The sequence below is a fragment of the Fusarium verticillioides genome, chromosome 4, assembly GCF_000149555.1.
Source record: "Fusarium verticillioides 7600 chromosome 4, whole genome shotgun sequence".
Taxonomy (NCBI): domain Eukaryota; kingdom Fungi; phylum Ascomycota; class Sordariomycetes; order Hypocreales; family Nectriaceae; genus Fusarium; species Fusarium verticillioides.
The window spans coordinates 1,976,149-1,995,632 of record NC_031678.1 but is presented as its reverse complement, the minus strand read 5'-3'; the positions used below and the strand labels follow the sequence as shown (position 1 = coordinate 1,995,632).

At 49.4% G+C, this 19,484-nt stretch overlaps 9 protein-coding genes across 13 annotated transcripts; 4 read left to right on the top strand and 5 right to left on the bottom strand.

Moving 5' to 3' along the window:
• Positions 1 to 39: 39 nt before the first annotated feature.
• On the top strand, positions 40 to 1,237 carry FVEG_04994 (hypothetical protein). Its single transcript, XM_018892974.1, has 2 exons — positions 40 to 603; positions 657 to 1,237. Exons 1-2 carry the CDS (start codon positions 169 to 171, stop codon positions 1,125 to 1,127), a joined length of 906 nt encoding a protein of 301 aa, XP_018749768.1. The 5' UTR covers positions 40 to 168; the 3' UTR covers positions 1,128 to 1,237.
• Positions 1,238 to 1,322: 85 nt separating this feature from the next.
• On the top strand, positions 1,323 to 2,734 carry FVEG_04993 (hypothetical protein). The gene is made up of 3 exons (XM_018892973.1): positions 1,323 to 1,432; positions 1,500 to 1,934; positions 1,993 to 2,734. Exons 2-3 carry the CDS (start codon positions 1,550 to 1,552, stop codon positions 2,646 to 2,648), a joined length of 1,041 nt encoding a protein of 346 aa, XP_018749767.1. The 5' UTR covers positions 1,323 to 1,432; positions 1,500 to 1,549; the 3' UTR covers positions 2,649 to 2,734.
• A 162-nt stretch (positions 2,735 to 2,896) lies between these two features.
• Positions 2,897 to 3,266, top strand: FVEG_04992 (BolA protein; the record flags this gene model as incomplete). The annotated part of the gene is made up of 2 exons (XM_018892972.1): positions 2,897 to 2,981; positions 3,073 to 3,266. The coding sequence occupies 2 exons, from the start codon at positions 2,897 to 2,899 to the stop codon at positions 3,264 to 3,266; spliced, it is 279 nt and encodes a 92-aa protein (XP_018749766.1).
• A 97-nt stretch (positions 3,267 to 3,363) lies between these two features.
• On the bottom strand, positions 3,364 to 6,583 carry FVEG_04991 (hypothetical protein). 2 transcript variants are annotated; one of them, XM_018892970.1, is made up of 5 exons: positions 5,922 to 6,583; positions 5,188 to 5,825; positions 4,569 to 5,137; positions 4,343 to 4,519; positions 3,364 to 4,289 (listed from the first exon to the last, which is right to left on the bottom strand). In XM_018892970.1, the coding sequence occupies exons 1-5, from the start codon at positions 6,149 to 6,151 to the stop codon at positions 3,666 to 3,668; spliced, it is 2,238 nt and encodes a 745-aa protein (XP_018749764.1). In that variant the 5' UTR covers positions 6,152 to 6,583; the 3' UTR covers positions 3,364 to 3,665. The 2 variants fall into 2 exon arrangements, with proteins under 2 accessions (XP_018749764.1, XP_018749765.1); XM_018892971.1 differs by having other exon boundaries at positions 3,364 to 4,519.
• A 528-nt stretch (positions 6,584 to 7,111) lies between these two features.
• FVEG_04990 (DNA ligase 1) lies at positions 7,112 to 10,047 on the bottom strand (the record flags this gene model as incomplete). 3 transcript variants are annotated; one of them, XM_018892969.1, is made up of 4 exons in its annotated part: positions 9,650 to 10,047; positions 9,271 to 9,593; positions 8,865 to 9,227; positions 7,112 to 8,816 (listed from the first exon to the last, which is right to left on the bottom strand). In XM_018892969.1, the coding sequence occupies exons 1-4, from the start codon at positions 9,651 to 9,653 to the stop codon at positions 7,206 to 7,208; spliced, it is 2,301 nt and encodes a 766-aa protein (XP_018749763.1). In that variant the 5' UTR covers positions 9,654 to 10,047. The 3 variants fall into 3 exon arrangements, with proteins under 3 accessions (XP_018749763.1, XP_018749761.1, XP_018749762.1); XM_018892968.1 differs by having other exon boundaries at positions 7,206 to 8,648; positions 8,721 to 8,816; positions 9,271 to 10,037; XM_018892967.1 differs by having other exon boundaries at positions 9,271 to 10,037.
• Positions 10,048 to 10,170: 123 nt separating this feature from the next.
• On the top strand, positions 10,171 to 12,892 carry FVEG_04989 (eukaryotic translation initiation factor 3 subunit K). Its single transcript, XM_018892966.1, has 2 exons — positions 10,171 to 10,459; positions 10,670 to 12,892. The coding sequence occupies exons 1-2, from the start codon at positions 10,296 to 10,298 to the stop codon at positions 11,199 to 11,201; spliced, it is 696 nt and encodes a 231-aa protein (XP_018749759.1). The 5' UTR covers positions 10,171 to 10,295; the 3' UTR covers positions 11,202 to 12,892.
• FVEG_04988 (hypothetical protein) lies at positions 11,391 to 12,824 on the bottom strand. The gene is made up of 2 exons (XM_018892965.1): positions 12,658 to 12,824; positions 11,391 to 12,599 (listed from the first exon to the last, which is right to left on the bottom strand). Exons 1-2 carry the CDS (start codon positions 12,772 to 12,774, stop codon positions 11,511 to 11,513), a joined length of 1,206 nt encoding a protein of 401 aa, XP_018749760.1. The 5' UTR covers positions 12,775 to 12,824; the 3' UTR covers positions 11,391 to 11,510.
• FVEG_04987 (T-complex protein 1 subunit zeta) lies at positions 12,851 to 15,130 on the bottom strand. 2 transcript variants are annotated; one of them, XM_018892963.1, is made up of 6 exons: positions 14,931 to 15,130; positions 14,756 to 14,850; positions 14,681 to 14,702; positions 14,387 to 14,623; positions 13,337 to 14,336; positions 12,851 to 13,285 (listed from the first exon to the last, which is right to left on the bottom strand). In XM_018892963.1, exons 1-6 carry the CDS (start codon positions 14,970 to 14,972, stop codon positions 13,041 to 13,043), a joined length of 1,641 nt encoding a protein of 546 aa, XP_018749757.1. In that variant the 5' UTR covers positions 14,973 to 15,130; the 3' UTR covers positions 12,851 to 13,040. The 2 variants fall into 2 exon arrangements, with proteins under 2 accessions (XP_018749757.1, XP_018749758.1); XM_018892964.1 differs by having other exon boundaries at positions 14,387 to 14,702.
• Positions 15,131 to 15,341: 211 nt separating this feature from the next.
• On the bottom strand, positions 15,342 to 19,299 carry FVEG_04986 (hypothetical protein). The gene is made up of 3 exons (XM_018892962.1): positions 19,042 to 19,299; positions 18,943 to 18,993; positions 15,342 to 18,892 (listed from the first exon to the last, which is right to left on the bottom strand). The coding sequence occupies exons 1-3, from the start codon at positions 19,211 to 19,213 to the stop codon at positions 15,546 to 15,548; spliced, it is 3,570 nt and encodes a 1,189-aa protein (XP_018749756.1). The 5' UTR covers positions 19,214 to 19,299; the 3' UTR covers positions 15,342 to 15,545.
• Positions 19,300 to 19,484: the final 185 nt, after the last annotated feature.

The window sequence follows — 19,484 nt, the reverse complement described above, 5'->3', positions numbered from 1 at the left end:
CGTGCCCCTGGATTGTAGGTTATCAACCACTAACGGTCCTCCAACATGTCAAGCTCAGGTCGGCCTTGTTAACCTCCAGCTCACTCATCAGCTTCAAACCGAGACTCACGACGCTTCCAGCCACGATCATCCTCATCTTTCGACCCCGAACTCCGACAAGTCGCAGAAATGTCTACGATAGCCTCACCACGCGATCCTCCTCGCCGCACTCCCACAAACTCCAACCGTCCCTCCTTCGAAACCTCTCGGTCCGCGCTGGCGTCTCCCGTTCTCACACAAGGACCTACACAACCTCCGGGCCCCCCTCAGCAACAGCAACGTAAAACGTCGAATCGCGCTGCTCTTCGCGAGTACTACAATCTGCGCGCCTCAGCCCCTCGTATAGAGATTCCCGATTCCGAAGTCCCAGCTACAGAGATCGATGCCCCTGACTTCAATGCCGATGAATATGTCGCCAAGGTTGTTGAGAAGAGCAGTCTTGAGGAGCTTCTGAGGCTATATACACGAGTCGTGGGAGAAGTGCGCGCGCTGGATGCGGAGAAGAAGGCTTTGGTATACGACAATTACAGTAAGCTTATTACAGCAACAGAGACTATTCGCAAGGTGCGTACATGGGTTCCTATCTGAAGAGTCGCGATACTGACAATTGTGACCAGATGAGAGCAAATATGGACCCTTTGAATCCTATGGCCTCAACACTCGACCCAGCAATAGCACGAATCTACAGCCAAGCATCCTCCATCCGAGATGCCCTTCGGGAAACAGTTCCCTCACCAGATTCTGAGGAGGGCAAGAAACGAGACGCAGCAAACAGACAACAACGAACAAGAGAACTTGCAGCACAGGTCCTAGCGACGCCTGAGAGATTACGTGCTCTTGTTCGTGAGGGAAAGGTTGCGCAAGCGCGCAAAGAGTGGGTGATGCCACGAAAACTGCTAGAATCATGGAAAGAGAAAGGACTTGGTGGCAGTGATGTCGAAGAGTGCATTGAAGAGGGTGATGAGGCGTTGAGACCAGTCGATGATAAGAGCAGCGCTTCAAGCCCAAGGATATCAAGGGACGAACGACTATCAAGAGATGAAAGGCGATCGAGAGATAGTCGTGTGTCAAAAGACGGACGGTCATGAGCTGCAGGTCACGAAATATACCCAATGAATTATTGCAAACCCTCATTAACGGAGGCGTTTCTAAGATCTTATTATTCAATATCATGAAAGAGGTTCATTTTACTCACAGCGTTTCTGTTCTGCCAAGTCATAGTCTAGCTCATGGAGAATCTGGACCTAATAGACAGTGTAGAACACGAGTATACACAGTACGAGCTCACTTGACCCTCCCTCCACTATACCTACCTAGTTACAGTTTCTGTTCTTAGCTTCAAGCTCCAACAGCTTCTAGCTCATGTCAAGTTAGGGAAACGAGAAAATTGTTGGTGAGTGAGTCTTGCACTTTGTACTGTCAATCAGTAATAGAGACCTCTAACACAGACTCTGTTCCAGACCAATTCCACGTTTGAGCTCACATATCACGCTTTTGTAGCACAATTGCTATGAGAGGCTCTGTTCTGAGATTGAACAGACTACTTACAACAATCTCCAGCTCACCTGTTGCAAGGGTTCTTCCTCTTGCAAACCCCAAAAGGTTCTGCTCTTCTTGTCATTCAACAAAAGGCTCCTCACTCAAGATGGCCGACAATGGTGCTTGGGGCGCCTGGCAGGTTGAGTCTTCAACCTTCACAAAGGCAGTAGTTGCAGCTATGCAGAAGCTATACCCCGAGGAAATCGCAGACAAAAGCTGGGACAACGTTGGGCTCTTGGTAGGAAACTCAGAAAATGATGCAAAGAAGACAAAGAAGGTCTTGGTGACCAATGACCTGACCTACCAAGTCGCCGTTGATGCTATTGAGCAGGACGTTAGTGTCATTATCAGCTATCGTGAGTCTTGATCACATATCTTTAGGCGGATATTGGGAATTTACTCAAACAATACTAGATCCCTTTATATTCGGAGGCCTCAAGTCCATCACCAACAAAGATCCTCAGCAAGCTACGCTTCTACGCCTTGCCAAGGCTGGTATTGCTGTCTACTGCCCTCACACTGCAGTCGATGCCGCTCCAGAAGGACTCAACACATGGCTGGCAGATATCGTTTCTGGCCCTCACCAAAGCCAACGCTCTGTCGCGATCTCCTGTAGCTCTGCTCCCTCTAGTCACTCTGGCGCAGGCTATGGAGCCATCGGCCACTTCGACAATGCTGTTTCTCTCTCCGAGATCATTCTTCGTCTGGCTGAGAAGCTCGGTGGCCTCAAGCATGTCATGGTAGCAAGCCCTGTTGGCGCTGATGTCAAGACTACCAAGATTAGCAGCTTTGGTGTTTGCGCTGGTAGCGGATACGATGTGCTCAAGAAGGCTGAGGTTGATCTTTTGGTGACTGGCGAGACCAGTCATCACTCAGCTTTGAGAGCTATTCAACAGGGACAAACACTTGTCCAAGTCTTCCACAGCAATTCTGAAAGAGGATATCTTCAGGAAGTGCTTAGGCCCAAGTTGGAGGCTGCCATCAAGGAGAATGTTCCTGAGGTGGAGGTTGTTGTGAGCAAGTACGACAAGGATCCTTTTACTATCTTGGATGTCAATAATCTCAAATAGTTGAAATACGATTGAAGAGTTGAGAAAATCCCCGATAAATTATGTCAACTTTCGTATGTGACTCCTGTATTAGTGATCTGTGTTTTTCCGTGGACGGCGGCGGCACAAGGTCCAGATGCCGCCTCACACTGTGCATTTTACCCCACGATTGATATCTAATCAATCAATCAATCAATCAACCTCTTCTTCGTTCTACTACTTTCAACAAGCTCCATACCTTAATATCCTCTTTTTCTCGGAATATAACAATGTCGCAAATCACAGACGAGTCTCTACGTGAGGCCATCAAGCAGCGCCTCGAGGCTACTCACGTTGAAGTCACAGACATGTCGGGTCAGTTCTTTTCTACTCTATTCTACCCCGCGAACCCCTCCAGGCCGATCACGGCGTAGAATCCGACATAGCTAACATGAGGATATTGTAGGCGGCTGTGGTCAAGCCTTCAACTCTGTCATCGTCTCTCCTCAATTCCAGGGCCTCAACTCTCTCAAGCGTCACCGCCTCGTCAACGCCGCCCTCAAGGACGAAATCGCCATTATTCACGCCTGGACCGCCAAGTGCCAGACACCGGAGGAGTACGCAAAGACGAGTGCAGCCAACGATACCGCGCAAGCGTAGCCATAGACATCACCTTTTCTTTATCTTCCACGATGTTGAGGTTATACCAAACGGAGTTTCTGCATAAAAAGGGCACGCGACAGGCATAGGAAATGGTAGGGCGGGTATGTAACGGAGGGTCTAGATAACGATATCCGTACGTAGGCGGTCTTTGTGCCGCTGTACGTGCATCACCAAGCAACGAGAAATCAAGGGATCGAGTTTATGATTAGAGCATCTTTATTTGGCAAGCGTACAACGCGGAAACAACAACATAACATGTGTTTGTATGCGCCAACACCATGACCTCCTACAGGAAGGCATCCATCTTCTTTTCCTACCTACCAGCGCGTCTCCATACTCTCGTGAACCAATCAATGACCATCTCTTGGCTTGAAATTCATGTATACGTTTATGCATCTACAAAAGACCCAGCAAGTCTTCACTGTCCTTCTTGGGCTGTTGAGGAGCTCCTCCTTGGGCTTGTTGTAGCTGCATTGCCGCTGGTAGGGGCTCGCCTGTCGACGAACCACCAAAGTTCAATCCTTCAAAACCGTTCATCGAGTCATTCATGTTGTTGCTGGGATCTGCAGCGGGTGCTGGAGCTCCAGACGCTTGCGCCGGCGCATCAAACATGCTCATCATATCAGCCATGGCACCTGAAGGCACACCAGCAGATGGGCTGGCCACTCTGTCGGGGGTTGCTGAAGCACTGTTCTGCTCTTGGGATGCAGGCGCGGCGCCATCGAAGTCGATGTCCAACAAATTCTCAATGTTGTTTTGAGCAGCACCACCAGATCCGTTGGATGAAGCGGCAGCAACTGAAGCAGCGATAGGGTTCTCGGCAGCGTTTTGTCGCTGTTCTTGGATAGCTGCTCGCTGGATCTCGTCGGCACCAAAACGACCCTTACCCACGAACGACTCAGGAGGCTTATGGTAGACAGAAGCAAGAGTAGAGAGTTCGGTGAGGAGCTGCTCCAGAAGGGCCGGAGGAAGGCTTGTCATGGTCGTCGTGATTGTGGGCTTTTGAGATAGAACAATGTTCTGAGAGACATAGTTAGCAACTATTATGATGATCCTTCAGACGAATTTCTCACTTTGGCAACTTCGGGATCAGAGGAGAGAAGACGCCAGTAGACATATGCCCTGTCGCGGATATCGGGGTTATCGTTCTCCGCTGTCGCTGCTTGAAGAACCTTTTGGACAAGGCCTTGGTTGCTTCCAGGCTTCTTCAAGAACAGCTTCACCACCGCTGTCAATATTTGCAGTTGCGTCTGCGAACTCTGTCAGCTCAAAGCTAATTACCATTACCGTGTGACTTACCTGGGTGAACTCTTCCATAAAGGACTCAACGAAACTCTCCAAAATCTCGTCTGCATTGTTGATCTTCTCGGCGTATTCTCCAACAATCCAGATGAGAGATCCGCGGGCAGTGGGCTCGTCCAACTCATCAATATGCTTGCAAAGTGTAGGAATAACGCCCTCGTAGCCAGGGTACTTTCGCAGAATATCCTTGATAACGACAATCACCTCTTGGACAACGTAGTTGACCTTGGTAGATATGAGATCCTCGAGGGCCGCAACGCACTTCTCGGCGGCATTCTCAATCTTGATGGCCACTTGGCCAATTGCTTTAACGGCTCTTCGGACGAAATCCATATCGACTTCAAGGGCGTACTCCTTCAACTCAGCGAGGAGCTGTTCGTAGTTATGCTCGTTTGCTATCCTAACCATAATTTCCAATTTTTGAAGTTTAACATAAGGAGGGTCAGTGTATTTGCAGAAGAATACGCGCATCTCCTTGCTGAGAATATCTGGCTTAGCCTGGAGCAGGAGATCTATGTTTCGCAGAGCGACGTATTGGACCTCAGGCTGCGAAGCAACCAGGGTAACTGGATCCGGGTCAGTGTGTAACCTCAATATCTCGCGGTCATATACATACCCAAGGGAGGAGCCATTTTCTTGAGGTATGATCTCACAAGCTCAGGGTTGAGAGCCTTCATGTGGATGAAGACGACCTTGACAGCAGCAAGAACCACACTAGGGTTGACATGCTGGAACTGAGGTGCCACACGCTCACAGATGTGCTCCGATTCCTTCTGATCTGACGCAGAGTAGTTGGCCAGGGTTGTCAGGATAGTGACTCTTCCCCATTCGGTACACTCGTTAAGGGCCATGAGCAACTTCTTCAGCGTTACAGGCGTAACAATCAGTGCCCTTGTCTCGGGCGCCGTCTCGGTAATCTCAGACAAGGCGGTCACTGAGTTGGCGACAACCATGGGGTTGGGATCACCGATCAACTCCTGAAGGGCCTCCAGAAAGCCGTTCTCGATGCACATCTGAGGGTTGAGGTCGAAGAGTTTGGCGACGCAGATGGCAGCTGTCTTGCGCACGTACGGTGATTCGTCCCGCAGCGTCTTCCTCAGGGGCTCTTCCATATAATCCACCATTTTGTCCACTCTGATGCATCCCATTGTTCGGATTGCCAGTGCTCGTATCAGCGGATTTGGATCTTCGGAGTCTTGCACAAATGTATTAACGGCGAGAATGCAAAGGTCGGGATGCGATTTGGCGTAGTTCCTGGCCATCGGGTCAGCTCTTCATCTTACCCCACGAACAGCTGGCAGCTATAGAACTAGGGAGGACAGCTCCAGCCGCTATTCAACTTCCACATACATCAGGTAGAGGTATACAAGCTTCTTCTGATCAAGGTCGCCGGTCGCAATGTTCTTGAGCACATCTGGGAAGAGTGCCGACACATCCTTGCCCAACGTCATGGCCATGATGGTCTTCTGAATCGACTCCTTGCGCTCGTACGCATACTGAGAAACCAAGCCAGCGCGCAGCTCAAAGGTTTCGCCCTTTCGAGGCACGGCGAAGGCGCCGCGAATGCGATTTACCGCCATCGTCGAGGTTTTTGGAGGGGCACGGGGCAGGAGTTCGAAGGTTGGAGAGGAACGAGAGATTGGGTCGTCGAAGACGGCGGTGACAGTCTAAGTTAGTCGAATTGGTCAGGCCGAGTACAAGCTACTTGTCCTCAAGTGTCGAAGCCTGCATCCACCGATATTATCGCGTATCGGAGGATGCGTTTAAGATAGGCGACGGAGTCGAGATAATCGGAAAGGGAGTTGATCAGTCTAGGTATGTATGGACAAGGCAGATGTAACTGTTACCAAATATGCCAAGGCCACGAAGATAGGTCTAGCCTCTAGGCCACTGAGTCGCATGGAGCCCAAACCACCAAAGGGGGCGTTTTACAGCGACCCTGTAAGCTCCAGTTAGTGGATCGAGGCTAGGCCACCCCCTAACTCCAAACTTCCGCCTGATTGCCGTTCGCGTGTAGCGTGGCTTCAATGGTTAACAATTTATTTACCTATGTATTTTTGGCCACCTTCAACGCAAATACGTTGCCCAGGCTTTGTCACCCTCTATCAGCTCTTGTTGAACAGGATCTCAACCTATATCATCGCGAGTCTTGGGGGTATCAATCACAGCCACGAAGAAAAGAGAATACCTATTCTCGATGAAGTCATACTGTTGTCTGTGATCCTTGGTATAAGAGTCCTCGCGAAATCGGCCAAGCTATACCATGGTGAAGAATGCTGTCTTTGTTCGCGTAGGGTAACGAGATCTAAGAAATAACAGGCGCTGCCAAACCTCCGTCGACTCTTTATCGAGTCACGAACAGATGACGAAGAACGAGATGTCTCCAGAAAAGCGGTGGGTCGTCTTCCGGTTTGTCTCGGCGGCACGTACTGATCGAAAGCAGTTCTATAACGCCGTCCTTTTCATGGGATCAATCGCTGTTTTCAGTCTCATCGCACAAAGGTTGAATGCTGGTAAATGATGGAGAAGATCATCATGGTCGTCGTTACACATTCAAAGATGCTATTCGAATAATTAGAGCATGGCATTTTGTTCATTAATACAAATCAAGATTGATATGTAGCTGAGACTCGATCAATCATCGGCTTCTGCCTCTTCTGCTTCTACCCCTGTCTCACTCTTTGTGGTTTCCGTTTTGGCTTCTTGTTTTCGCCAAAGGCCAGCCAAGAAATCGTTGGTGCTCGCCTCTTCAAGACTCTTGTCCTCCCGTTTCTTCATAAATCTTGGAAATCTCAAACTCAGTCCTCTCTCATTACTCACGAGACCAATCGCTGCAGTATAAGTCGGACTCAATGTAATATCTGCAAATGCCATTTCCCACACTTCTTGTGGTTCAAACCAGATATCTGGTCTTGGGCCTGAATATTCGACAAAGGCGGGCTGCTTAGTTCTGGTGTTCTTGGGTTCGCCACTCTCTTCGCCATCGTCATAAAATTGTCGATTGGCCTTGTAGAATGCGTCCGTGAATCCAGACATGCATTTACATACTGCCTCCAGGGACCCTGTCTCTTCGTTGCGGCAGGCCATGAGAATAGGTGACCACCATTTCGCCTTACGCCCTTGCCCATGCCACCCGGCGACAGGAATAAGGTCGAGAGTATCGAAGCTCGAGTTATAATCTTTCTTGACTTTGAGCCAGGAATCAAGTCGCTTGTCTGGCTCGTAGGTAGCCAGTAAAGGTTTGCGTCTTGTTTTCGTTTTGGTCTCCCCCTTTTCATCATTCTTTCCTCTCGCTTTTCCTTTTCCTTTGGACTTGGATATTGGTGTAAGTAATTTGTTGGTCCCATCTGGCCCATCATCGTCTGCCTCTTCTGTGTATGGCACTGTGGGTAAATTATCCAAGATTTTTACCATGATACCCTCGCATTTGATATCCGTGGCAGCCTTGAAAAACTCGAGAACAGATTCGGAGTCCGCAGATGTAGCATCAAGACTCTGTACCCAAGTAAAGTGATGCGGTATTTCTGTAAATAGGGATCGTAGAAGTTCTCTTCGTTCTCGAAAGGGTCGATCTAGCAATGGCTGCCCGTTCAAATACATCAAGTCGAACGCAAACATGCAAACGTCCACAGTGATACTTCCTATGTCGACTTCTTTTCTCGCTCGGTTTGTGAGCGTTTGGAAATTTTTGAGCTCGCCGGTTTCACGATCAACTGCGACAACTTCACCTTCCATGATGAAGCTATCAACGCCCTCTCCGCGTATCTTAGGTATCAGCTCAACCAAGTCAGGATATTTGTCTGTCATGACCTCCAAGTGGCGCGAGAAGATGCTGACTTTCCCACTCTCATCGCAATGTATTTGAGCTCTCTGTCCGTCGTACTTGAACTCGCACGCAAAGTCTCGGCCCTGTAGTTTTGTGAGCATCTCAGACAAGTCTCTGGTGATGCTTCCGAGCATAGGTCGTAGCGGTATATGCATGGTGAGACCACATCGTATTAGCAGTTCCTCAGAAATCCCAATTTCTAGGAGAACAGGCACAAGGTCGTTGTAGTTCGGGCGTCTCGCAAAGCAGGCCTTAACTATCTCCTCAGCCCGCGCCCAAGTTTCAGCCAAATCTTCTTTTTTGAGCTTTGCAAGATCAGATACCGATTTTAGAGGAAAGTCAGCCCCTGGTGGGCGTGAGAGCAAAAAGGCCCGTGATAAAGCAATCAGCATCGTTGTTTTTACAGCACCAATACGCAACTATTGCCTGTCAGATGGTAACAACGAGTATTGACATGGTTTGCTTACATGCTGAGAAAGTGTCCGCACGATGAATCGACTCTCTTCACCACCCCGAGCGTCCTGCAGTAATCGGTCCACCAGTCTTTGCTTCGTTTCGGAACTACCCTGCCCTTGACTGCTGGCAATCTTCACCAAAATTTCATAGACGCCCTTGATCGTGAGAGGTTTTGGTTTTCTGAGAGTGAAGCTCTGCTTTTTCTTGGCTTCAAAGGCCACATCCCCCGCATCTCCATATTTGTCGTAAATGGCCTTTAAAGCTCGGTTGTCTAGTCCACAAACGTTGCGCAATGCTTTTGATATCGCTGAGCCACCCAGTCCGAGTTCCATGGAGATATAAGGAGGTGAAATCGCATTTGTTGCCAGCCATACCTGCGAAAGTCAGAGAAGTTCCAGGAATGTGGATTTAACATACAGCTGGTAGTAGGCTCGCTGGGTCTCCCTCAATAAGAACTCTTAAACAGTTTACGAGGGTATCTACAATCTTAATCCGGCTCGTAGTGCCGTTGATGAGAATAAAGCAGCGTGTGAGAAGGGCATATGACGCATTGCCGCCTTCAGATGCCCAGTGCTCCTTTAGTTGGTCCAGATACTCAGACGGGTCGAACATTAGGGGGGATTCATCGAGAGGTATTGATGTGGTAGTCGTATCTTCAGCCATGCCTGCTGCCTGAAGACTGAGAGTAGGTTTTATAGACGTGAGTATGCCAGGCTTGCTGAGAGCCGTTGGGAGAATGACTGGAAGCTTCGGCTTTAGGCCTGCAGGACTAGGACTTTCATCTCGAGAGACTGACCCATTGTGTTTGCTCGTGAGCTCAAGTGTCTGTGCCTGTAGTGTGTTCTGTGGCTTCTTTGCAACTTCCTGGTCCCATTCTGCCTGAAGCTTCCTAGCTAATTCTTCATCTGTTAATTGTGTAGTAGCATCAATTGATGTACCTTCAGCATTTTCTTCTGCCTTTGACTTTTTACTTGACTCTGTGTCATTCTGCTTTTGCTTTGAAAAGAAGTACTCAAGACCACGGGCTGGTGTTGATGATTTGATGCCGTTGTTGAGCTTCCGTTTCTTGGTCGGACTGGGCATATTTGCATTAAGTCAGACTACCGACCCAAAGAACAGAATGATCCCAACAGAGAGGCAAAATAATTCCACCGCAAAGCTTATGTAAATAGAGGAATACGCCCCTTCGCGTCCTTGTTAATCAACAAGTATAAGCGCGGCAGCTCTATGACGACGTTGGCGCGAGGGCACGTGACCGAGTCAAAGAGCTTCGAAAATCAGGAACCAGCCCGCTCAGTCAACGCTAAACTATTTCGGCACGCACAAGCGATTCACTCACACAACCATCGAAATCTTCGCTCTGCCCCACCATCGCGAACCTCCCTCTCCCCCAGAACATCACCCCTCATAACGACCCCTCCTCTCCCTATAAATCAGCCATAATGAACGGTGAAGATCCGCCTGAGAGGCCCAGCGAGATCACGGCCATCATCAACGGACTCGAGCGATACAACCCCGAGGCTGTCGGCGCCCTTGAGACCTATCTCCAAGACCAATGCGAGCAGAAGTTCACTGACTGCAATGCCAACCGAACGCTGCTGAAACTGTGAGTAGTTCTACTCTATATATACAACACACCCCGGGACTCTTATATGATGACCGTTTGTCAACGTTTCCTATTACCTGACTAGTGTGGCGGGTTGTTCTCAACTTGGCCGCACCTGAAGTCAACTTTAGTGCAACTGAAATGCCCAGTTACTCCAACCCTTGTTTCTTATCATCACTGCTCTACTCGAGGCTAACTCCTTCCCTCAAGATACCAGCTCAACCCCGACCGTATCAAGGATGAGGTGATCACCAACGTCTTGGTCAAGACAATGACCCAGTTCCCCTCGGCACAGTTCTCTCTCGCTCTCCACCTCATCAACCCCTCCGCTGCTGTCACTGGTGACCTCGGCGAAGCTATCACTAAGCTCCGATCCCTCAACGGTCAGCTCGAGGGTGCTCAGTACTCCCGTTTCTGGGCCGATCTCGACGACGACATGGTTGCCGATTTGATTGCCGACATTCCTGACTTTGAGGACGTCGTTCGACACAGGATCGCCCTTCTCGTCTCACAGGCTTTCCGTGAGCTCCAGATCACCCATCTCGAGTCATGGCTCGGTCTCAACGAGGACGCCACCAAGAAGTTTGTTACCGAGGTTTGTGGTTGGACTGTCGAGAGTGACGGCAGCGTCAAGGTTCCCTCAAACCCTGACAACGAGGCCAAGAAGGCTGAGATCCGTGAGGACGTCAACGTCGAGCAGTTCTCCAGGGTAATCCGACGGTCGTGGGAGGACACTGTTTGAGCTTTTTGATGAGAGTTTTAGCGGATCACAAGGAATTTTTCGCGCACTTCCCCCACCATCTGATCTGATTGGATTCGGCCATTACGATTGATGATGCGGAGGGGTTAGGAAGGGCTCACATGGTAGCATGGCGGGGGTTACAAAAACTAGGCGTTTAATCGGACATGTCATTGCAGAGCAATCCAAGGATCTAGAAATGCATAGAACTTTGCGATTTACTACATCGTATCTGGCTCATGTAGACCGACAATGTGGCTTGATTACAGTGCTTTTGATTCGCTATATTGATTTTCCCAATTGTCCTGGTATTTATTTCCCCTTGGACAGCTCCTCCCATTGCACGCCAGCCCATTCTTCCAGGTAGCCAACCTCTCCAACTGGTGTTCCCCTAGGCGAGCAATCTTTCTCACATACACCAACAATTATCGTACCCCACTCCATGCCCTCCAAACTCATGTCGTCTGCCTCAAGCTCTGCAATAGCGTTTGGTGTCAACTGCACCTCGAAAACTCTTCTCGCCGTACAGTTGGGGCATCGGGGGATAGCACCCTTGTTCACAACCTCACCAACAGCATCCTTCTTTGAATATAAGAGAGGGGTACCTGCAAACTCATAACGAATAACTTGCTCAGGGTTCTGCGCCAGACGATCTGCAAACTTCTGGAATGTAGCGTCCATGCTTGACTCGAAAGCCTCGCGGTCCAGTATCGAGGGTTCCGCGGCATCAGCATCTTCAAGACGGGCGTTGGTGGGAACGTTCGTGGGTGTAGGTTCCAGAGTTTCAAAGTCGGCGTCGGCTAGATAGAGAGTAGGATACGGCTGGGCCTGGGCATCTTCGGTGGGCCAAGGTTCTGAAGGTTGAGGTGGCGACGCCGGTGTATCCTTAATATTGAGAGACTCTGCAAATGTTTTGCTGAGGGCTGTTGTTGCTGGCTCAGGAGAGGCAGGTTTGGCAGGTTCAGGCTGTGAACTCGAAGAGGAAAATGGATTCGCAGAACCAGAGCTGAAGGGGTTTCCAGAAACGTTGGAAGTGCTGAATGGGTTCGCATTACTAGAGAAGGGGTTTGCGCCAGAAGCACTTCCCAGTCCCTTGGAACCAAACAGAGTCTCTCCTAATCCAGGTCCATCTTTATTTGGCTTGTCCTCTTCAACTTTCTTCTCCTCCTTGGGCTCTTTGGGTGCCTCCTCCTTCCACACCCTCAGGCCTCTCAGTGCGCGGATGCTGCCATCTTTGCGCCGGCAAGTCTGTCTTCTACAGGCGAAGACATAAATTCGTCGCTCATGCTCAGGGAATCGTTCGGGGAGTTCGCCGTTGAGTTGCAGAATCAAAGCCATGAAATCCTTGCAGACTTTGCATCGTGCGTAGGCTGCGCTGGGAGCATTCTCGCCTAACCAATCCTGATATCGTTGTTAGTCGGTACAGTTTTGTCTGGTGCGGAACAAGCCAAAGACGTACGGGACGGCCTCCGAGCTTGCTGACAGTGTCTTCGTCTGCTTCTTTAGAAGCATATCCCAGGAGGACATTCGTCTCCTCAAATTCGCCGTCCGAGGAATCGGAATCGTATGAGGCCATGATATTGATATTGATGGGCTTGGTTTAAGTGATTGTTTGGTGGGGTAAATATTTTTTTTCTTTACAAAAAGCTGTCTGTCACAATGCGGGGCTTAGCGTATCAATAGAAATGTTGGACTACAAATCATCAAACGGTGATGCACTCATGCAGACTACCTACGTATTACAAATGCTATAAACATGCTTCAGTCATGAAAATAAAGTCGTAATTGTGTATATTACGCCCCAGAGCCTTTTGTCTAGCCTCAATTTTAACGTGGTATCTCCTACATGTGATCATTAGGTCCATCCATGCCAGGCCCAGGTCCGCCTGCTCTACCCATCTGTCGAGCCTTCAACAACTCGTCACATAGAAGGAGGTTAGATGCGATACTGGAGCTGGAGGCGATGCAATTTCGCAGAACTCGGTAGGAGTCAAAGACACCCTCCAGCTCAGGGTCCATAGGTTCACCGGTTTCGAGGTTAAGGCCAACGACATTGCCGTCAGCATACTCATCCTGCAAGTCCGCAACTATAGCAAGTTAGATCTTGGCGATGATTATCTAGAGAGTAATAAACTTACGAGCATCCTGGATGTCAAGGCCGGCGTTGGCAGCCAGAGTCTTGGGAATAATAAGAAGAGCGTCAGCGAATGCCTCAACACCCCACTTAGCCTTGCCCTTGACAGACTTGCCAAAGGCATCGCTCTTGAGGTGAGAAGCACAGGCAACCTGGAAGGCACCAGCCCCAGGAACAACAGATTTGTCGACAATCATGTTGTAAACACTTCGCAGACCATCTCGGACAGCATCTGTCACTTGAGCAATGGTGTGGGCGTTGGGGCCCTTGATCATCAGAGTAACGGACTTGGGGTCCTTGACCTCCTCAACGAAGGTGAACTTCTCCTCGCCAAGTGTCTGCTCATAGACAAGGCCAGCCCAGCCCAGAACATCCTCAGACAAGTCGTCAACACTGTTTTGAGCAACACCGCCGCAAACAAGCTGAAGACGTTCCATGTTCCTTCGCTTAGCCCGTCGGAGAGCCAGAATATTGTTCTTGGCAAGAACGTCAAGAGAAAGAGGATCGATACCCTTCTGGTTGATAACAACAAAGTTCTTGGTGCTGTCGTTACCGCAAAGCTCCTTCTTGAGCTCTACAATCTTCTTGAGCTTGGCATCGACGAATCGACGCTCACTCTCAACAAGCTTATCACGCTGCTCAGCGCTAGAGTAAAAGAAGCTAGAGTTAATCTCAGTCTTCTCATACTCCAGGCTGACGTTGAGGGTCAGAATGTAGCAGTTCTCGAGTCGCTTAGGCATATCAGGGTGACGAGCACCGTGATCAAGGGCCAGTCCACGAATCAACCGAGTGTCGGCGGCTGTTCGGTGCTGCATCTTCATAATCTCCACCATGTGCAAATCGGGCTTCGCGGGAGCCTGGTAAATAGCAAGAACGGCATCGACAATATCGGGGGTAAGCTTGGCGGCCAAAGTCGAGTTGAGCTTGGTGGCGAGCGATGTTCGGGCGACATTGAGGAGGAGTTCTCGGTCTACCTCCTTGGCGAGTTTGAAAGAGTCGAGGAACTACGACGTTGAGCCAAAGTTTCAGGGGGGACGAGGTAACAAAAACTGACCTTAAGAGCCTCAACCTTGGCAACCTCAAAACCATCAGTGATGATACGAGGGTGCAGTCCTTCAGAGATATATCGGTCTGCTTGCTTGAGAAGCTCGCCAACCAACATGACCACCGAGGTGGTTCCGTCACCGCAAATATCGTCCTGAGCGGTCGCTGCTCGAGCAATCATAACGGCGGTAGGGTTTTGTATTTGCATCTCTCGGAGGAGAACGTTTCCATCCTTGGTCAGCTTGATCTGGGGTGGTCGGTCAGTTTAGGGGTCGTCGTGGGGTATTTTGATAGGAGTTTGTACCTGTCCCGCACCGTCAACAAGCCTGAGACTGTTAGCTTCACATGGCCGCCATATGAGAATAATGATAACACGCACATCTTGATGGTTCCCAGAGGGCCCAGGTTGGACTTCAGAACATCCTGTAGGCCTTCACCAGCGCTAATGTTGACCTTCAGAGCTTCGCCCCTCCTCTGCGACAAGCGGGTTAGCAGGTTGTAAGGCAAGGCCACTTGTGGCTGCGGGGGGGTTATAGTTATTGATATCGACGTACTCGGGACTCGGCCTTGGGGTTGAGGAGTTGTGCTGCCGACATGATTGTAGATCTCAGTGGGCACAAAGGCTATGTCGAGATCAAATAGGTCGAGGCTTGAAAAAGCGGTGCTGGTGTAGGATGTTTCGCGATTTCGTAATCGCACAAGCTTGCACCAGCTGGTCACAGGCAATAGCGGATGGGCTAGGCTGGGACATTTTTTCTGCCCCTCCAAGGGGTGGAAAGCGGTGTGAGGTGAGGACCGAGTGGCTCGGTGAGCAACCAATCAGATGAGACTTTTCTTAAAGTTAATATGAAGCTATTCCCATATTTTGGCTAAGTCGTTTCTATACAGGCCATTAATGCTAAGGTATATAATTTTTCGGTCCATCGTTTTATTCTTCCTTAAGATAAGTCCTAGACCTTCACAGTCCAGCGATCCATTTTTCCATCCCATGTGTCTATGCTTGAATCATGCTGAGGGTTACTAAGGTGTGAGCGGGTGCAAGGAGCCGTCCTTTTGACCAATCTAAGATTTAAAGTCTCTTTTTGTGTCGTAATTCATTCTTCCCCTCCCAAGTCCAGTTTCTTTCTTAACTTACTCCAGACAGATATATACATTTACTTGCAACTCATCTAGTCACACTCCGCTCTATGCTTTTTCCAATCTCGCTTCTGACACTCCCCCGAGCAATATTTCACCCTTTGACAACGTGAACACTTCTTCAAAGTAACTATAGCCTGGTCCTCTGGTTTCCCGCAGCTTCGACATCTTTCTACCCGAGTCACTGGGCTCCGCATCTTGGGAACGTCGGCAGGATCAACGACTTCTTCGTTGAACGGAATTGCATAGGTCGGGCTGATTGCAATACGGATTGCATTTGGCGCTGCGTTTTCCCACTCAGGGAGAGACACGAAGTTGTCTGGTAGAATTCCGTTACCACACGAGCACAGAACCTGTTCACCATCTTTGAGACTCAGTGGAATAGTTGCCCCCTTTCTCTTGTACTCGCAACTTTTGCCGTGAGACCAGGTACGGCACCGCTCAACCATTGATGGGAGGGCCTTCTTCCAAAGGCATAATTCTGCATCATCGACATCTATACTGCCACATTCAAGTTCACGGAGAATCAGAAGGAAGGATTCCATCCGGCCCGATGTAACAAGATCCATCGTGAACGGGATAATAGCTGCATCAATAACAACAGATGCGGCATCGCCATCAATCCGTATGGCGGAGACGAAAACAAGCATGTGAATACCGCCTCGCTTCGGATGGTTGATTGCAAACAAACCGGTCTGGCCAGCCTGTAAGCCGGTGGCAATCATAAACATGGTAAACACAGATTCCTTGAAGTTGACCATCGGGTCATGAGAGATTCCGCTTTCGCCGCGCACAGTACGTAGATATTTTTCTCGGGCTGAAAACTGCATTGATGTCAACGTTGTCATCCATCGGTTTCGGTCCTTGTTTTCCAAATCAATGACCGGCAGGTTATCGAGATTCAGGTGCGGCATGTTGAGAGAAGCCGGAACACCAGACGAAGAGATTGCTGAAGGGTATGCAAAATCCAGCAGTATAGGAGAAGAACCAGGTTGCGCCAGTAGCACTATCAATTCGATGTAGCCTGTCGTTCTAGCAACTCGAGATTTCATTCCATCGGTGGTGACAGGCACCGGAAAGTTTAGAGGGCAAACAAGATCATGCTTGCCGAAAACAATATCGATGACGAAGGGGCTCGTCTGACGAAAAATGATCGGGACCTTATCCTTGAGGAACCCCTTGGCTCTCTTCGAAGTAATATCCAAGTGTCCCGTAAGGGTAGAGATGACAGACTCAGAGGGCGATATCTCGAGTAGAATCTTAGTGGTCTTGTCATCCTGGCCCTGGTTGACCACATTCTCGAGAGACTTAACAGCACTACATACAGCAGGATAACCATCCTGGCCGGGTAAATGCTTTGTCACGAATACGCTCGCCTTGTTATCAGTGCGCGTTTCAAAGACGGTCATGGTCAATCCCAGAATGGGACCATAAACCAAGGAGTTCTGCCCCGTAGGTGGAACACAAAGTCCAATCAATGCTGAGTTGGGCTCGTTCTGTAGGGTCGAAGTGGGCACGTAGAAAGATGCTATGAGAGGAGAGTCTCCGGCCCATCCATCCCGATCTCTTTCAATAACCACTTCAAACTCGTCCTCGTCAGACATCCTGTTAGTTTTAACATTACCAAAGGAAATTTGGATATCTCCAAATATATTCTGCCATCCCTCCGTGGCGTTGTGGCTAGATCTCACCGATCCGGCAAGTGGCGGTGATGCAAGCCCAAGAGGGTTGTTCTGATGTTTATACAATCGAGCAATGGCCGGTCTGGGTACAACTACCGTGACAGCGACTGCTGGTGGCAGGGATTTCCAGCGATTGAAGGCTCCATTTTGGGGAAGGCTTCTGCTCTCCTGGATAATCCATGGTTCGGTGTTGACACCAAGAAGGTGAAGCTGAAGGCACAGGTCTTGCATGCCATTGCTAGCCATCAAAAAGCGATGGTCTTGAGCAATGGAGTCAATGAGAGCTGAGCACATGGATGGCCAGTCGGTTGCAACCCGGGCCATGACAATCTTGAGCATGGTAGCAAAGCTTGTACGGATAAAGTGGCCATACGTGTTTGACCTCTGTCCCACACCTGACTTTGATATGTTCTCAGCTTCAAACATGTAGTCATAGAGTGGCGAAAGTAATTTGATGAGCTGCTTTGAGTCTATATGCAGCTTTCCGTGGCGAGCCTGACCTGAAAATTGGTTGTCTCGCTTCCAAGCCAGTCGGTTTCGCGTTTGCGTTTCTCCTTTTGCTTCATTCATGAGTCCAATGAAAATCTCGTCAACATGGGACTCAACCTTGGCATTAGTCCAGTACTGCACAGGACTGAGACCAAGCAGAAGTGAGATGGTCGGTGCATGTCCAGAGAGAATCTTGTCTAGAGCATCCTTCTGATCACCCTTGGGTCTGATGAGCAATTCTGTGAAAAGGGACGCCCACGGCTCGTCTTTGAGAAGAGGCCCTGCTGCGAAGAGAATGTTGAGGGCCCCGATGTGATCACAAAGGTTTGAGGTATCGATCATATCGAACACCGATGGTCCTGAACCACCCTTTCCATATTCCTTCGGATCCAAGACCAACGGTCTTGGGTCCCAAGTTCGCCGGTATAGATTGGCTGGCTTCCCTGTTGTATGCGCCGCCTGTAAACTGTGACAGAGCGTCAAGGCATCCGCAACGGCGAAGCGAATGACAAAATTGCTCTTCAGCGACTTGAAAGCAGAGATCCATCCATTGAACTGGGCCTTCGCAGCAGCTGAGGCTACAAATTCTTTTCCTCTGATCTTGGGCTCAAGTGGAGAGCCTTCGAGAAGAGCAGCATAGGCCGTGGCAAGATGAAAGCCTAGGACTGGATCACTAGCGTAGTGTAGAATGTCGTTCTCGGAGAGAAGGCTTGCAAGGAGCGGGTTTGGCAGCTTATCCTTGGCTTGGCGAGGTGTAACTGTACCATTTTTCCAATATTGAGCGGATACATCCCCGAGCTTTGCTCCTGCTTGTATGGAGAGTGGCGCTGCGGAACGCATAGCTGTCAAGTTGATGTGCCCTTCACCAAGCTTTTGTTCGTGTATGTCCTTAGATGGTTGGATGTTCTGCTGAAACGTCTCCATATAGCTGTCAGATTGACACTTGGATGCCGCAGCTTTGATTGACATCCAAACACGACGGACATCTGATAGAGTATCAGCATCGCAGAATCGGATGGATTTTCCCCATGAACTGCTGCTCCATTCCTCAAGAGATTTGGAAACGTTCAGCAGCTTAGTGGCAGTAGCTGATACAATCTTGGCAGTCTCTTCGTCCACAAAAAGATGGTAGTAGACATTCCAAAGCTGCTCATCACTCAGCTCGCAGTCCTCATCAAGCAGGAATATCAAGAAGAAAGCATTGCGAGCTATTCTGGTCAATATATTGTGGTACTGTGATGCAGGGTAAGTAACCTACCAAGAATCTTTTCGACGACATCGCAGCAAGTGAAGTCAATTTTTCTCTGGGCTGATCCGATTAGTTTCAAGTCATTAGAAAGGGTTGGCATGTGCTCACGCAAGCCTTTCTCCAGGTATGTTGTGTGAAGAATATTGCGCACATCACCGCAGCCAAGCGACAGCACAGATGCGTCCTGGCCTTGTGGTACTGATCTGGTCAGACTGGTCGCTGGCGTGTTCCCGGCAGCGTAAAGAAAGCTAGTCTTTACGGCAATAGTTGGCGTAAGCATGGCCGACCAGTAGTGAGAGGAAAGTCTCACGGCCGATGGCAGATAGGAAATAGGAGAGTAATGTCTTTCTAAGAAATAAATAAGGTGTTAGGGGAGGTTTTGCAAGTATAAGGAAGCTCGGACTAATAAGGCAGAATATAAATGTGGCTGCGTCTTGTGAGTGGAGCTAGTGAGTGAGACGCTGAAAGATCTACCAAAATGACAGGGCAAGAGTAAAATAGAGTGAGAATGATATGTATGAGAAAGGGAAACAAATTTAATGTAATCCTAA